Genomic DNA, 18,364 nt, shown 5'->3' on the forward strand with positions numbered 1-18,364 from the left:
AAGTGTTTTGCATTTCTGGGCTCATTGGAATACTTTTCAGTCTTGTTATTTACTGACGTGACTTCGCTGATCATGTCGTTATGATTTTCTCCATGTCATTACAACAGAATCTGATGACTAAAAATAGCAAAAATCATATTTTAGTGTCATTTACTCGTTTCTTACACAAATGTTAACCCTCTGAGAACCACAATAGACCCGTTTTTGTCTTTTTTAGGGGGGCTACAGGTGGTCTTTAGGGGGAGATAGCAGGTCAGCAGTAGATGTCACATAGAAGTGGTGTACATCATCTGAAAGCTGGGAACCTGACGATTAATTTGAGATACTGCTCAGCACTGTGTGCCAATTTCTTCTCATTATAAATCATAAATAGAAATGAATGAATGTATGAATTATTTAAAATTAATTGTAAAAGTGTATAAGGGTTTAGAACATTATGATAGAAGTATATGATGGTCATCCCCATGCTCTATTATCTCTCTCATAAGTTGTTGCAGCAATTTCTGGGTTGATACCATTTGTTACACAGATTTTGTGATAAATTTAACCATTTTTTACCATTCGAGAATTGATAAAAATTATCAATAATCCCTCCAGAATACCACATTAAGACACCAAGACCATGAGGAACACCATAGAAAAATCCATGCTTTGATTCGGGATCAAAAATGTTTTGACATTTGGAGATTTCTGCAAGAATTGCATTTTTCGGAGATTGAATGGCGAGCACTTCTGTTGTGTAAACTGCTCAGAAACCCCCTTATTGTCAATATAGCTAGGAAAGCCATCCATCCTCTGAACGCTCTAGGTCTCTAGTTTGTGGCTGTAAAGTTTCATGAGGCTCTGATTATCCTAGAGGTCAACACAGGTCATTTTATACAGTGAGGTCAAGTTTCCAAAAATGGTCTCACTACAATGAAATGGCTACAATGGGGACTAACATCATCACACATGAACACAGTTGGTCTCATTGGAAAGGCTGGTTTGCTAGATAGCACCAAGGTTCCAAGAATCCTGCACAGAACCGGTTCAAGAACCAGAGCTAATTTGGTGGAAAAGGGGGGTAGGCAAAACATTGGGTTGGAGGATGTCAAAGCTCCAGCAACACTTGTTGTATAAAGAACATATACTTTATACTCATTCAGTCTTATGAAGGGCTCATTGCATTTGTGGAATATGGTCTCATATTCAACCAACATGTTGGTCATTTTAAAAAAGTATTGCCATGTAAAATAAAGGCATTTTAATTCTGTTCAAACACTACAGTGTGCCTTGGATTATTTTTGCATTTTGTACTTTTTTGAGACCATATTCCACCCATGCAATGAGCCCTTCACAAGACTGAATGAGCCCAATACACCTGAATGATCCAAAGAGCACCTGTCTGTGATTACCACAAAGACCCATCAGTGTTTCTACGCCATTGTCGTCATATACTTTATACTTTCCCCCTCTTTGAGCACCTTGGAAGTAGGTATAGTTGGGCCAGAAATACTCTCCTTAACACACTGTGTCGGCCAATCAAATAAATGCGAGTACACATTCCTCAAAGATGACTCCAGTCTACAGTTTACCTGCCGATCGTTGCGATGGAGGACAAAATTGCTGCCGTGATAACTTTCCAGAAGTGGAAAGTCTGTCCTCATTGTTAGAAAGCGCTGTGAGGTGATTTGGTGTCTGGAAATTCTGAAATCCTCGAAACGAATGAATCTATATTCCAAATGGCCTCCTCATCGTTAACTGTACCAACACCACCTACCTACACCAGTCTATGTGGACAGAACAGGTAGTTCAAACTGCAGGGTGGTTGCAGCTCAAAGGAGACAGTGCCCTACAGAAAATGGTAGCCTAAGAAGGCTGGGGGGGGGGGGGGGGGTGTATAGTGTGAGCGAGTGAGGGAACAGTGGAAACAAAGTCTGCCACAGTGGCCTGTAATTGCTCACTGGGAGACACAAGGTTAACACAGGTCTAGACAGGAACAATTCAGAGACACACTTTGCTTTGGCAAAAGCTCAAGGCTGCAAAACCCTCTCCACTGTTCCTCGCAGTGCATTATTAGAAAAAGAGCTGAATGAACCCTGAACAGGTGGTGTGGGATACACGTCTTTCATTCCACTGAAATGAAATGGCCTCAATGTAAATCACTGACACACTTGTGCTCTTAGTTCAGGTGTTACGTAACCTCTGTCTTTATTCACAACCAGGATGACTGCTCAGATTTTTCCTTTTTTTCTGATGTGGAAATCTACTTAGGACCCATCTGACTGCATTACTGACTCCTCATAATACAGTCTGAAACGATTATTTTTAAATGCATTGTGTATACACGCAGTAAACTGAAGTGCCAGACATTGATTGTGTGTCGTGTAATCTTCCGTCACCCACATCCTGTCTATATATTGCTCGTGTCAGGGCCGACCTCAGCCTGGTAGCACCCTTCACACAGCGGGGGAGAGGATGGGATGGAGACCTGCACAAAGACACAAACACTCACTGAAACAATTAGATAACAGCAGGTGAGAATGACGATATGCTGACATAAAACAGAATCACACACCCTGTGTTCAAGATCAACTTCTCTTCCATAATTTCTTTAAAATGATGACACTGGTCCTGAACCAGTGACTTTCACCATCTAAAACTCACTATATCATTCATAACTCATAAATATAATTCATCCACCTGCCATACATTGCAGATTCTATACTGCAGTGGTTCTCAAACTTTTTACACCACGTACCACCTCAGGACATATTTGACTCCACAAGTATCACCATAATGACCAGGGGTGGGCAATTATTTTTCCTGGGGGGCCACATGAGAAACCCAGATTGTTGCCGTGTGCCAAACAAATTCTGTCAGACTCTATTTTACACTAGATTAATTTATAGATAACATACTGTGCACTTATTTTTCAGCATTTATTATTCTGAAAATCCCTTCAAACAGCAAATTATTATTAAGAAAATTACATTATATGCAGGAGTTTTTGAACCGTACAGGACTGACTATTTTGGGTAGTAATGTTTCCTTAAACAAAACTTAACAAAACAGAGAATCCCCTGCCATGCCAACATATAAAAACATGCACTGCAGGTCCAAAAAGCTCTATTTTTTCGGGGCAGGGAGGGTACTCTACTGTACACAGTACTGTACTGTACTTTGTTATTGTCATCTATAGTTTTTGTTTGCATAAAAAAACACAATTCAAATGATTATTTAATATTTGCTTTGATTTAAAAAAAAAAAAATCTTGGCAAGCTGCTTAGAGCTAGTGTTAGGTTAAACAGGTCATAATTCTGTGAAAACATCCCCTTCAAACAACTGGATTTATTCAAGTTTCTCGCCAAAAACTACATTTTAGGAGATTACATTTGAGCACATCATGATAACGTTGTAATTTACCTTCACCCAATAGACCTTTTTCCTGAGCCGACTTTGAACGCCTCATAACAATAACTCAATGGTACCTCCATTGACGTTCGTATCTCCAGTATTTAGCCGGTCAGGACTGCGCTGTCCACCGGCTGCTAACAGCTAACGTTACTAACTCTCCTCCTGTTGATTACAACACAGATTTGTTGTTCACAGTGTCGCATTATCAGGGAAAAATAGGGTGCAACCCCTCAGGTTTAGTAGCGCCACGTTGTTAAGCACTTTTTTTTCTCTCCACCGTGGCTCCGGTCCAAAATAAACTGAAACATGATACAGCGTGCGTATGCGTCATTGTGCATGCGTAACTGTGGGAAAGCATCAATAATCGATAGTCAGAGATTCCTCCGTGTACCACTAAAGAGAGCATGCATACCGCCAGTGGTACGTGTACCATAGTTTGAGAACCACTGCTATACTGTATCCACCAATTATATTGTTTCAATTCTTCTGAAACCCACGTTTCGTGGGTCATACTGATTCGTTGTTTACTGTTCCATTTTTTTCTGAAATGTACTGATATATTATTTGTTTGCTTTTTTGTAAAACATTTTACTTATTTTAAGGTATTTATCCGATTCTATTTATTCTATTTGTTAGTTGCTTTGGCACAAAAATTTCACCACACGTTGTACTGTGTATGATTGTATGTGACACATAAAAATGATTTGATTTGACTTAGTCACTTAGGACACAGGTGTGGTCTGTTTGAAAAAAAGATACAGGGTTTTTTAGATTTGTTGCTAATGCCAGCTGCTAGTCACACAAAACTCCACAAAATCGCGTCACATCATTTTTCAACAAAGGCCAAATATTTGAGAGAAACTATGATACAAATTCTAACTGATGTTTTAAAGTTTGTGGAACTCAAAAGATCAGTTCTTATTATGTTATAGTATCTTTCTTTGGGCTAATGAGGGAGTACTGTGATCTGGATGCAGTAAGCTGTGATGAAATCAACACATAAGACCAGAAACTATTGATTCATCAGGATTAAGAGAGACCTGGTATGTGCCTTCTAAAGTGAAGGAGATGAAACTTACTGGCATCGTGTTGGGACTCCACTGCGTCCCGCCGTCTCAGCAGGATCTTCTGCAGCTCCTCATCGCGGTTTGTTGTTGGGGACACTGCCTTTGGTTGGGGGGGAGTTCTACTGAAATTCTCCTTAATAAAAACACATACAGACAGTCTGATCAGTAACAACAGAGCTATAAAGTAACTATTACAGCTCAAAATGAGTAGATCTCGAAGAAACTCCAGGAGTTTTAACTGGTACTGACTTCAGTGGATGTATCGTCAACAGTGCCACAGTAAAGGTCATTTAATTCTTCATAATGTATGTGTAGTATGTAAATATTGACTGTGTCTCTTTAAATGTTGCAGAAGCACTTTCTCTTCGGTAAAATATCTGAGTATACTTTTCCAACCTTTGTTGAATTTGATTATATTGTAACATTACATTCTGGTGTGAACACATCCGTGTACGCTGACGAAAACAAAGCCTGTCCTCCTGCGTAAACACAGTGAAAGTTCAACCAGTAAAATACGGCTTGTGAGGACATTGGATTGTTTTAAAGTCCCATTACCATGATTCCTTTAAGTTCCTGAATGGCAGAATTAGAGGGCAGTCTCTCCATCTGATAAAAGGAAAATAGGAGGAAAAAGATGGGTTTGGTAAATAAACAGCAGTCTGACACATTATACTTATTTTTCCTCATTCAGCACTTAGAGGCTAAACTGCACCTCTTACCACAGAGACGAGACACTGTAGGCAAGCACAAGGACGTATGCTTTCTACAAGAAGTAAATGTGTAAACACACAATCATTTTGAGTCACGTCAATTTTCCCATCCTCATTATTTATAATTACCTCGTAGAGCAGGTCCTAATGCTATCTAATTTGGCAGAGTTGTTGTGGCGGAGGAACATGCAGACTAAAAGATGTCTTGGCCATATGTCATGTTTTATCAAAACAAGCTGTTCTTAGATAATCCCACACACTGATGGATTTAAGAGCACCGAACAATATAAACTCAACAATGAACAATGTGGTTTCGGTTTGGTGATTTCGATGAAGATGACAACACATTTTCTGTCACATTCACAGCACAAAATCACATCTATGCACTTCCTTTAATGACTCCAGTTTCATATTTTGAGATGTCTCTTCAGTTTGTACTGTGCTTTTCGACTAACTTTCTGCAGGTGTCTGTCTTACTGACAAAGTCTTCTTCTGTTTAGTCCAAACAAGCATGAATGTAATGCTTAAGTTCATACTACTCGACTTCAGCCCTGATTTTCTGCTCATCGTTTTTTTGCGCTCCCGACGAAAGCCCCAGATCGGAGGCAAAACGGTGTTGGCTCGCACTCGAGCGCCAATTAACTGTTCCCAAGAACTTAAGGAGTTCTTTCAGGTCGAGAGTTATACAGCTGGATGCTTTTTGCGGGGGGACAGGGAGGCACAGTTATACCTACTTTGACCAGTTTGTGTGTTGGCATGTTATGTTTAACGCACGGCCCCACTGGTGCGCACTGCTGTTTGTGTGCTTCAGGGATGGTGTGGCCGGTTTAGCCCTATCCAAGAAACGCCTGGCGGGATGTCTTTGTGAGTACATCTCCCAAGCGGGAGGAGACCCTCCCACTGTGGTTCACGCACACTCTCCATGCAGCGTGGCAGCGTCCGCGGCCTTGTTTTAGAGGAGTGAGTGGCGAGGACATATGCGGTGGTGTCGTGGGGGACGCCCTGTCTGTTCTTACAGTTCTATCTTTTGGACATGTCGGACTCCTGTTCAGGGTCTGTACTTGCTGGAACAACACAGGACTGGTGAAAAAAGGGGAGGTGTGTGTCAGTTGTGTTGCACCTGACCTGACCCCCCTCTGGGCACCTACATGTTCCTTTGCTCCTTGATGACCCGGGTAATGTGGTATGCAGGGTGTCTACTGCTTGTCTTTTTGATCCCTGCAGGGTTAGGCCATGGCTTTACCAAGTGCAGTCGCATACTACCTGGGTTGGCGGGGGCCCCCTACTTCTTTGCTGTTGAGGTTATAAAGAAGTAGGTGAGCTGTGGCGACTAACCTCTAGCCGGTCAGGATCAGTGTGGTTGGGTCAATGTTGTGTCGCGGCAGGGTGTACGTACATCGGGCTCCACCCACTGTACCCATAGAGTCCAGTAGAGGGCGGAGCCTGTGTGAGTTAGAACACATATTACAATATTGTAACCCTAGTTCTATAAGCACAGACAGAGCCCTCTACTGAGGGGGCCCTGTCGCTCTTGCGCCGCTCGCTGAAGAGGGTGTAGGTGACGGTGTAGGTGCGCTGCCTTATATATTGTGGGGTTCTGCATGTATTGTAAGGAAGAAACACGCCGGAGAGATTATATATCTCAGCTAGTCTGGGAACGGCTCGTAATCCTCCAGGAGGAGCTGGAAAATGTTGCTGGGAAGAGGGACGTCTGAAATGCCATCGCAACCCGTCCCCGGATAGGCAGAAAATGGATGGATGGATTGATGGATTGATGGATGGATGGATTAGCCTTCCAGTAACATCAGCTTGTCACTCAAGTGAGGCACCACAAATGAACGTAGTTTAGGACTATTCTACGTGGCTTGCGTTCAAACAAATTCAAAGAAAATGACATATTAGTTGTATCTTTTAGAGTAAGTGGATCATTCATAACACACCCACATCAAGGTCACCACACCCAGCGCACGGAGGTGTGTGCCAGAGCAAACACACGGCGCTGCAGCGTTATCGGCCATTACCGACAGTTTACCGGCCCCAAACTAGAGGTTAAAAGCTTCCGTGAACTGGCTTTAAAAACACAGACGATAATGTCAGGGTAATACACCATTTAAGATGATTATTGAAGGTACCTGTCTCCTGGTTCTATTAGGTGACTGGCCAACAGGTCGAAGTTGAACGCCTTTCTTGATCCGATGCATCATTTCCTCCACTGCCTGATGCCTGATATCCACCTCTGGGGAGTGACAGACACACAAGCAAGAGGGACAAAGATTTATCTTCTTTTTTAACAGACGTGCCGTATTTAGCGGCTTCACTGATACTAAACAGGACCCTGCTCAGTGGGAAACAGTGCCAAAAATTAAAGTGAGCTTAAATGACTTTGAGAGGTATGAGGCACTGTGTAATTCACGGGCATCATTAGCGCTGCACTTGAAATAAAGCTCATTTGGATGTAAAAAACTTGAAAATGACACAAACCCCCAGGACCAATCAATGAAGTTTTTTTGTTCTCCAGTTTTTCCCTCTTAATTAAGCATAAATATTGACTGAACTGTATGACTATGAATCCGGTTTAAGGGTGGATTTGGCTGTAGTTATGGGAACAATTAATAATCATTGCCGTGGCTGCTAATTTTGTAGTATTCAAAGAACACCTGTAGAGTTTAGAGCCTTTTGTCGTGCATGAGGTTACCAGAAATTATTATGGAATTAATTTCCACTCACTGTGTAAAACACAAACGCTATTCATCAATTTTTCATCCGAAAGTTCTGTGAGGATAAGAGGGTTTTCTCAAGTTCACAAAAGACGGGAACAAAAAATGTAATTTCACAATAATGCAGCCCATTGGCAAAGAATGTGAATATTTAATTTTCTAACGTAGAACATTCAATGGCACACACAATGGAACGATTGTCAGTAAGATGTCTTTAAAATGTCACACAAAAACTATTTTGTGTTAAAGTAATAGTGAAATATTTTCTCTCCAAAGTGCTCAGAAAGAGACTATTATTCAGGTGTCAGAGTAGAAGATCCTTGGGTGGCACCTATTCAGTCCTGTATGTAATTCCAACAAATACCCTGCGCGCAGCGCCCAATTCAGGCCTCATATATTCATTTAAAGAAATGAGGACACAGTATAGCCTGTTCAGTCAACATGGACATCCTACCTGCTCCAACAAGTCAAGGCTTCCCTTTTGTTTGCGCAAATTGAAGAATTTATCATGTTGACCTAATAGGCCAATGAAGGATATTTTACTTTGTATTTCTCATGCACCACTTGCTTCAACATTTGTCCTTCAACACAAAAGTGACTTCTATTTGCAAAGGGAAAGCGCGAAAAGGATAAAATCTGAAAGGCATAAATAGGATTCAAGACCGGTTGTCCCACATTGACGTGCATGACAAATAGCAGCCCTGAGGAGAATAAAATACAAAATGAACATAGATCGCATAGAGAAAGAAAAGATACACAGGATGTTTGAATCCTGAGAGTATGAGTTACAGAATATGGACATTAAAAGAGAATTTCCCTCACTGACATCACTTGGAATAAAAAGATTGTTTATTGGAACAAAATTAATATTTGCATAAAAAGCAAGTCATTTATTTTGAACAATAATCAATCTAAAATCCTCCCAAGTACCCCCCACTCATGCACCACTTTTCTATACATGTAGTATATGATTATTATGTACTGTATGGTGGTGGAATACTAAAAGCTGCACATTTATTATATGTTAGGAATTTGTTATCAGGGATGTAAACTACTCGTGTCTTTTCTTAACTGGTCAGGTATATATATATATACAGTATATATAACATAATATACAACATCACACCACACTTATGACTCGAGCAAACTCTACTTTGGCCTGTGTCTTGGTTGCAGATAAAAAAAACGTTTAAAGTCCTGGTAAAGCAAACATAAATATGTGTTTGTGTTTGTCACGCTGCAGAAAATGTGTTATTAACCACTCAGCAAAAATTTTAATGATTAAGAAATTGCCATGTACATTTGAATTCATTGAAAGGATAGACCCTTGAGCTGTAGCATCTCATTTTCGAGGGGGTCCTATAGACACAAATACAAAAACACATCCAGACAAAACAGCATCACATAACAAACATACACAAAATGTATATAAGAACTAGAATGGCACTCGGAGAGCGCGAACCTCCGCCAAGGTGCCTGCCTTTAAAAACAGATCACAGCTCACAGCTGGCGGTACCGTGAGGTGGTGGGCTTGTTATTAACCGTGTTATTTCCGTGTAACGTATCGGCGGATGCCTCTCTCGTTCAGCAGCCTTGTTATGTCTGTTTAACGTTACACTACGTCGTCTCTCATCCCGTCATCTAACGCTTTTTCTCTTTCTCTCCGCGGACGGCCAGCAGCTCCCGCACACACATCCACACATGTATCTCTCTGCTCTCAGAAGGAGGCTTGGTCACGCGTCAACGCGTCATCAGTTACATTGCGCATGTGTTATACCCTGTGGTCTTAATGCTCTGGCTGATCGGAATCCTTAAAACAAATTCCTGAATCTGGATCATGATCCGGATCGCCACCAAAATCTAATGGATTGTTCATTGTGCCACACCCAAGCCCTCCAAAAATGTCATTCAAATCCATCGCAAACTTTTGGAGTAATCTTGCTAGCAGAAGGACGGACAGACAAACCAACGCTGGTGAAAACATAACCTTATGTTATTATAAGGTTTCAAAATCATGAAAAAATATGCAGTGTTCCCTGCTCTGAAACGCTGGGGGCCACTTTTATTTTGCTTCCCTGAGAAAGAAGAAAGGGACATGTGTGTTTCCCTGTCTAGCTCTCAGAGTATCACACCAAACCTTTTTCTTCTTTCTCCTTTGACCTCATGTTTTCTTCCATTTCTTGCTTCAAAACGTGAGTATTTGCCGAACAGGTTGAAAAGCATTGATTGTTGTTTATTTGGTTTTTCAGGAGCTTCTTTGTGTTTAGTGCCGTTGTAGAAATAGTGACTGTAACTAGTACAACACAACTCTGAAACTGCTTGTGCTGAAGCCTTAACTGCGTGTATACCGTATTAATGCAGGTGCATTATACTTAAGCACAACAAACAAAGACCGGCATCATATACAGCACATTTTTGGATGTGTGATGTGTACCTGGTGTCTTGGCTGAGTCCTGGACCACCAGTGGGATGTCAGTATTGATGTCTCTTCTTTTTCGGATCAATGATAACAGCGAACTACAGGGGGAGGCACAAATGAAGATCACCTGGTTGTTATTTAGGCGGCTGCTTTCTTAGTTACTGGTATTGATTTGGTCACTGTAATCAACCGATGTTTCTTGTAAATCTTTCAGGAACCAATTAAGGTTTCAATCATAATCATACAGCAGCTTTTGTTTTTGCATTCACACCAGAAAGTCTCACTCTTACATTATAACAGCAAAAAAAGATACAGTAATAATTAGCCAGACAGACAGTGACTACTCTCAGTGTCATTTCAACAGTGCCAGAAAGGATGCCACAGGGCAGTGTGAGGCTTCATAGTCGTCCAGCGGTGTCAGACGGCTGTTTTTGTTGCTTACCAAAAATATTCCAATTCTAAAGAGATTTTCATCTAGATTCTGTCCCTCAGCATCCAAATATTGTTTAAGATCAGAGATGAGGACAAGGGGTTTTGTTAACCTGGCAATCACAGCTACCAATAGATGTATCACATCTAAGTGGAATCATGAGGATCCCCCTAATATTACTTAGTGGATTAATAAGGTAAATTCATGTGCTCCCTTGGAAATAGGGAGGATATGGGATCCATGGATTTCTTACAAAGAATCTACTTAACCTAACCTTTCTATGGTATTTATTTAATTACTAATTATTATTTCTATGTGCTGTTTTTTTGTTTTTTTTCTTTTACAATTAAGTAATTATGTAATTTATTATTTTGTTTAAGGTTTCTGTCTTACTACCGTTAATTATATTATTGTAGAACTTATTACCTTTAATTTTAACTAATTAATTAAATTAGTTATAAAATTATTTTACTTTTTTTTTTTCTGTAACTTAACTTTATCTGTAACTTTACCTCTTGGGGTGGGAGGAAGGCTGGACCTGTTTCTGTGTGGGAGTGAGAAGCGACGTGTATGTGTATATATATGTATGTACATATTAAATGTTAAATGTCAGATATCATTTTTTGTATTATGGCACCGGTGTTCTGTTTTATTACGTTTGTTATGCTATGTTTGAAAAAAAAATTAATAAAATGAATTTTCCAATAAAGATCAGAGATGCTACAAAAACAAGAAGCCTACAGTATATTTAAGTGTTTAAAGTCTTATTTCCTACTCACTACAGCGCAAACTATTGAGTGTCTGTCATAAAGGGAGCAGTGAATGAGTCGGAGAGTTACTGGTTTTCACACATTTACTTTATCATAGACATTTCATCATACGAAAGGTGCATCAAAGTAAAAATGCTTTCCCTGACTGGTGACGTACAGAGCTTATATTGTGTGTGGTCAAACCTGAGCGGGTTGGAGGCCGTAGCTGGGGGAGGAGGTGGAGGTAGCGGGGGAGGTGGAGGTGGCGGTGGAGGTGCTGGAGCTGGGTGTGGGTTGGTAGCTGCCTGCAATTTCTTCTGGAGCTCCTCAACTGGCCAGTAAAACACACATCCAGTTACAGTAGACACACAGAAAACAGCACCGAGAACAGAAACTCTGAAGGACAATTGTCTTCCATGGTCATACTTTAAATGAAATGGGCTCTGTTGGCATTGTAGGAGCCTACACACAGCGGTCCCTCTATAGTGTTCTATTCTGCATCGTATAGCGGACAACATGATGCCTCACAGTGTATTCCTGTCATTATATGTCTTCACCTGTGAACCGCAGATCCTTGACCTCCGTTTCAGCCCTGGAGCATTTGTCACTGTACTCCCTCTTCTCCTCCTCCAGGAGCTCCAGTTCATGCCTCAATGCTGTCAGCTCCCTCTGAGCCTCACAGCTCATCAGTCTGTCCTCCATCTGCTTTATCTGACGAGGTATGAACCACAACACATAGTTTACCACAAAGGGCCTGTAAACGCTTTTGATACTGAACTAGCTTATACTTCAACGTTAACCTATAAGGAGCTACTGACAGTCTATTATGTTGAATAAACATGGACAATCATGCACATTTTTTAATCTGTTCAAAATTTACCTTAAGGGGAGATTTGTCAAGTATTTAGTATGAATCATCAGTAGTGTCAAGTATTTCTTATCAACATGGGAGTGGGCAAATATGCTGTTTTATATAAATGTATATATTTATTATTGGAAATCAATTAACATCACAAAACAATAACAAATATTGTCCAGAAACCCTCACAGGTACTGCATTTAGCATTAAAAAATATGCTCAAATCATAACATGGCAAACTGCAGCCCAACAGTTAACAACAGCTGTCAGTGTGTCAGTGTGCTGACTTGACTATGACTTGCCCCAAACTGCATGTGATTATCATAAAGTGGGCATGTCTGTAAAGGGGAGACTTGTGGGTACCCATAGAACCCATTTTCATTCACATATCTTGAGGTCAGAGGTCGAGGGACCACCATTGAAAATGGCCATGCCAGTTTATCCTGGCCAAAATTTAACGTAAGTTTGGAGCCTTATTTAGCCTCCTTCGCGACAAGCTAGTATGACATGGTTGGTACCAATAGATTCGTCAGGTTGTGTAGTTTCATATGATGCCAGTATCTTCACTCTAGCTTTCAAACTGAATGTGCGTTAACGCGTTATTATTGCGTTAACTTTTACAGCCCTAATATATACTCTTATAGTGATCACGTCTGTCTGGGTCACATTGATCATTACAAGCAGATGATTATTATAACCATATTTGTATTATTGTGCATCATTTATTACATGAATACAAAGTAATGAATTCTTCTGCCTTCTCCCTCATCGAGGGCGACGCATTGCCGTTTTTGGACGGCTCTGCAGTGCGAGCGTGCATGCAGTTGAACGGCGCCCCTTTGCCGGGGCTCCTCGCTTGCTCTCCCGGTAGCGGCATGGAGGGAGATGGCCGCCGGTCTGCATGTGTGACGCAGAGCCAGGTTGAGTTGGTTGTTTCCCCGTGCGATTTGATTTTAATTCAGAGAAAATTACTTCTTTTTTTCCTGTCATGATATCAATGTGTACGCAGCATCAGCCTCACGTATTCGGTCCGCAAGGCAGAGTATCAAGGAAGTAAAGTAAAAAACACAAAAACACAAATTCAACTAACGTTAGTCTAACGTAGTTTTAAATTGTTTTTCCGTATGTTGTCATGTATGAAAATACCCCAAATGAACACTGTAAGCAGACTACTTGATTACTAAAAGTGAATTATTTAAACAGCGTTTGTATAGGAATGATTCTGTCCCAAGCTTTTTGATCCGTACAGTATAAGCGGTTGATCACTGTAACCCTGAACACTAGAAGCGGTTTCCGCCCGCAGCTTTGTATCGGCTGTGGAGGCTGCAGCACCTGCGGTGATGATTTTCTGATAAGTAGCATTGGGTAGCTGCCAGTTGACATTTAGTCATCCGCTCCCCAACCCCAGTTCCTTAACCAGTGTTTTAATTGTTCCTCAAATGAAGGGTACGGCTCACCTCCACCCCGGCACCAGGAGAGATCAGTGATCCCACTCAGCTCTAATTGTTCTCCATCAGCGCCAGAGGAAGCTGGGAGGAAGCTGGGAGGAAGCTGGAGGCAAGGATGCTGCTTTTAATTATGAATCTGGCAGGTCACAGCCCCTAGGTTTTACTGTCATGGCCTGTGATAATTCACCCCGATGTAATTAACCAACGAAACAATTGTCATTTTGATGCATATGAATGAGAGGCACTACAAACGTTAAGCACAGGAATGGGTTATATATGTAATAATATTCTTCTATTTGACCTATTTTTCTGTTTCTAATGAGTTAAGCATGAATGAATACAGTAAGTGCACAAACGAGTTTGGTTGACTGTCACCATAATCTGGTGCTGAAGGTTTTCATGTCACACATCAGATCATGGGTTCTTTAACTAAGATCTTCAGGCAACCACAGTAAGACTTTATCTGCTTCCAACTTCTATTATTCTGTTTTTGTTTTTGCAAATGTGTTATTTCCAGTTCAAAAGATGAAAAAGATTATTCTTTCTACGCTGTTGTCAGACATGTTTTGAACTGCTGAATGAATCAGAAATCATCAAGACGTTGTGTGATCCAGAGTCTCAACGTGCTTTCACTAAAACTGCCTGGTGTATTTTCTCCTTTATATTGATTAATTTAAGAACAAAAATATCCAAACTGTGTTTGTTTATAGATTTTTCTTTTTTTGAAAACAAGAGATCTACAGAAAAAAAGTATTGCAACAAACAACAACCACATAACAAAACAAACCCCAAAATAAAACATAAAAGAAGAAAGAAGAAAAAGGAAACCTCTCAAACAAAGAGTCACAACAGCATAAAACAAACATAGTTACTTTTTACATTGGTCTGATCCACCAGGATAGAACATATTTGGGACATGTTTAAGATGAAACACAGTGCCCACAGTGCATACAGAGCATAGTAAACCAGTTACCCAGAGTTCCCTTAATTAGCCAGTATTTCACCCACATTACTTTGCTCAACAAAATCCCAAAATGACCCCCAGACCTTTTTGTGTGTCTTGTTCATCCTTAACCATACAGTATATCTTATCTTTCCCATTGTATGCTTTTCCAGGCAAAGTGCTATGAAGCACTTGCTTGCAGTAACACAGTAACATACATAGATCAGCCATAACATTATGACCACCTGTCTAATATTGAGTAGGTCCCCTTTTTGCCACCAAAACAGCCCTGACCCATCGAGGCATGGACTCCACTAGACCTCTGAAGGTCCGCTGTGGTATCTGGCACCAAGCCGTCAGTAGCAGATCCTTTAAGTCCTGTAAGTTGCGAGGTGGAGCCTCCATGGAACGGACTTGTTTGTCCAGCATATCCCACAGATGATCCATCGGATTGAGATCTGGAGAATTTGGAGGCCGAGTCAACACCTCCAACTCGTTGCCATCCACATGATGTAAAAGAAAACGTGATTCATCAGACCAGGCCACCTTCTTCCATTGCTCCGTGGTCCAGTTCTGATGCTCACGTGCCCATTGTAGGCGCTTTTGGACACGGGTCAGCATTCGGCACCCTGACCGGTCTGCGGCTACGCAGCCCCATACGCAGTTACGCAACAAACTGCGATGCACTGTGTGTTCTGACACCTTTCTATCAGAGCCAGCATGAACTTTTTCAGCAGTTTGAGCTCCAGTAGCTCTTCTATTGGATCGGACAACACGGGCCAGCCTTCGCTCCCCACGTGCATCAATGAGCCTCGGGTCTGACCCTGTCGCCAGCTCGCCCGGTTTTCCTTCCTTGGATCACTTTTGGTAGGTCCTGACCACTGCAGACCGGGAACATCCCACAAGAGCTGCAGTACACAATTTGGCCCTTGTCAAAGTCGCTCACATCCTTACGCTTGCCCATTTTTTCTGCTTCCAACACACAGTTCAAAGATCAAAATGTTCACTTGCTTGGGAACTCCAAGCTATCTAAAAAGCTAGCCCGGGTATCTGTTTCAGGAGGATACTCTGATGAATAGAAATTCTCATAAAAGGAGTGCTGATCTCCCGATAGTCTACCGTCATGTATCCCCCTGCATCTTGAATTGGATTAATTGCTCTCTCTGCATGCTGCTGTTTGATTTGCAAGGCCAACAGCTTCCCAGCTTCTTTCACTCTGGTCACACGATGATTGAATTAATTTCAATAACCTTGCTGCGGCCCTACCAACAGCGATCTTGTTGTATTGAGCCCTAAGTAAGCGCGTTGTGTGCACCTGTGGAATTACTGAGGACATTTTCTCTCTCCGGGGTTTTGATTTTAGTTTCAAGCAATTCCATTTTTTTATGTTTACTTGGAGCTGGTGAAATTTATAGTTCGACCCCTCATGATAGCTTTAAAGGCTTCAAGTATCAAATAGTCATTTTGCTGTCCAATGTGAACTAAAAAAAATGTTTTATCTTGCAGCCATTTAGGTTGAAAGTGCCACCTACGTGGGTCACCTACTAATTTAGTGTAATGTAGTAATATATACTGGAAAAACAAAGTTCGGAAACTTGTGTTTGGTGGATTATTTCTCTGTTGTTACAATGCTAATTGGCATTGTATTTTACATCGTTGGAAAGCCTGTTTATTTACCTTCCCAATGATGTCCAACTTGTAAGGATCATGCATTTGTGGGATGAGCAGCACAGCTGATTATGTGGGTAGCGCCCAAGAAAAATTTGCCAAAATGCTCTGCCAATGGTAAACAGTGTATTCTCATAAGGCTGCCAGGAAGCCTGCAATGACTGCCCTTCACCGTCAGGCCCGTTTGCGCTGGTGTCGACAACACAGACAATGGAACCTGAACATGTGGGGGAATGTCATGTTCAGTGATGAGTCCAGGTTCTGTCTGCCAAAGTTGGATGGCAGGGTCAAAGTATGGAGACGACGTGGAGAACGCTATGCTGATTGTTGAACCGATGGAGTAACAGCTTTTGGTGGGGGAAGTGTCACAGTGTGGGGCGGCATCTCCCTCACTGGCAAAACAAGGCTTGTCATCATTGAAGGCCATCTCAGTGCAGGGAGATATCGGGATGAGATTCTGCAGCCAGTGGCGATCCCATATCTCCACAATCTGGGACCTAACTTCATCCTCCAAGATGACAACGCTCGCCCCCACAGAGCCAGGGTTATCACAGACTACCTCCACAATGTGGGAGTAGAGAGAATGGAACGGCCTGCCAAGAGTCCAGACCTCAACCCAATTCAACACTTGTAGGATCAGCTTGGGCGTGCTGTACGTGTTAGAGTGACCAACACAACCTCGTTGGCTGACCTGCAACGAATCCTGGTTGAGGAATGGAACGCCATCCCATAGCAACGTGTGACCAGGTTGGTGACCAGCATGAGGAGGAGGTGCCAGGCTGTTGTGGCTGCGTATGGATCTTCCACCCGCTACTGAGGCTCCTGACGGTGTATTAAATGAATAAAGTGTAAAATTGCCAATATTTCTTGTTTGTTCCTTGTTACTGATAGAGAGTTCAATCATCCAATCCACCAAACAACTCAAAACAAGAGTCAATACCAACAGGAGAATACACTGTTTACCATTGACGGAGCATTTTGGCAAATTTTTCTTGGGCGCTACCCACATAATCATCTGTGCTGCTCATCCCATAAATGCATGATCCTTACAAGTTGGACATCATTGCGAAGGTAAATAAACAGGCTTTCCAACGATATAAAATACAATGCCAATTAGCATTGTAACAACAGAGAAATAATCGACCAAACACAAGTTTCCGAACTTTGTTTTTCCAGTTTATAAGAGATGCTGGAACATAGTCAGAGATGACAGGGCTATTGTAATAGTAATCTTCAATTTTAGAGCGTAATTACATCATCTGATTTAATTTCTCTCCAAATCTCTATTAAATTTAAATCTTTCATAAAATGCTGTATGGTTTTCCTAGATTGGGTGTGGTTCCATCTCCAGAGCCTCAGGAAACAAAGGAACGAGCGAACATCGCCTCCCTCAGCGCCTTGTGGAAGATGTACCAGCCTCAAGTCGGATCACCTGCTGCGGCCCCTTAAAATCAACTACCTTAGCGGTGAGCAATGTAACGTTTTCTTCAAGAGCAGACAACGTTGTCTTCGGATATGCGTATACCTCGGCCTGAGAGATTTGCCCAACACATTCTTTGACTTCTTTTTTAACATTGTTCACTGCAGACAGTACACTTTAAAATTTGGTAGAGATTTCTGCATTCATGTCCTCGATGGCTTTGACGATATCTTCAGAGCTGATGACACTGCTCATGTTTGTCGCATCTGTTCCACCACGAGCATTAAGCACTTGAAACTGGCACGGCGCCCTTCATTCTCAGACTGTACAGTTCCACTTTTTAAATCAGTCTTTTTGGGGTGACTCTTCTCCATCGGCATTGTGGGTTTTGGAAGCCAATAAACAATAACTGCTTGTCCTGGTATTTTGAGCTCAAAGGTGAATTTATTTCAGAATTTATTTCAAACCTGTTGCAGAGCTAAAAAAGATGCGACTAATCAGCTCTGCGACATACCGGAAGTGTTCTCCGGACTTATTT

General features: G+C 41.6%; 1 protein-coding gene across 3 annotated transcripts in view; it reads right to left on the reverse strand.

Annotated features, from left to right (window-relative positions):
- Positions 1-2,159: 2,159 nt before the first annotated feature.
- shtn1 (shootin 1) overlaps positions 2,160-18,364 on the reverse strand; it is a 49,362-nt gene continuing 33,157 nt past the window's right edge. The window contains exons 10-16 of one of the 3 annotated variants that reach the window (XM_074645641.1): positions 12,046-12,199; positions 11,693-11,819; positions 10,325-10,407; positions 7,306-7,409; positions 5,019-5,069; positions 4,480-4,596; positions 2,160-2,470 (exon numbers count right to left, since the gene is read on the reverse strand). In XM_074645641.1, the coding sequence (XP_074501742.1) occupies positions 2,393-2,470; positions 4,480-4,596; positions 5,019-5,069; positions 7,306-7,409; positions 10,325-10,407; positions 11,693-11,819; positions 12,046-12,199 (714 nt within the window). In that variant the 3' untranslated portion in view covers positions 2,160-2,392. Of the gene's footprint in view, positions 2,471-4,436; positions 4,597-5,018; positions 5,070-7,305; positions 7,410-10,324; positions 10,408-11,692; positions 11,820-12,045; positions 12,200-18,364 lie in introns of all 3 variants that reach the window. The other 2 variants (XM_074645642.1, XM_074645643.1) reach the window with 2 other exon arrangements.

The sequence above is a fragment of the Sebastes fasciatus genome, chromosome 9 (genome assembly GCF_043250625.1).
Source record: "Sebastes fasciatus isolate fSebFas1 chromosome 9, fSebFas1.pri, whole genome shotgun sequence".
In the NCBI taxonomy this organism is placed as follows: domain Eukaryota; kingdom Metazoa; phylum Chordata; class Actinopteri; order Perciformes; family Sebastidae; genus Sebastes; species Sebastes fasciatus.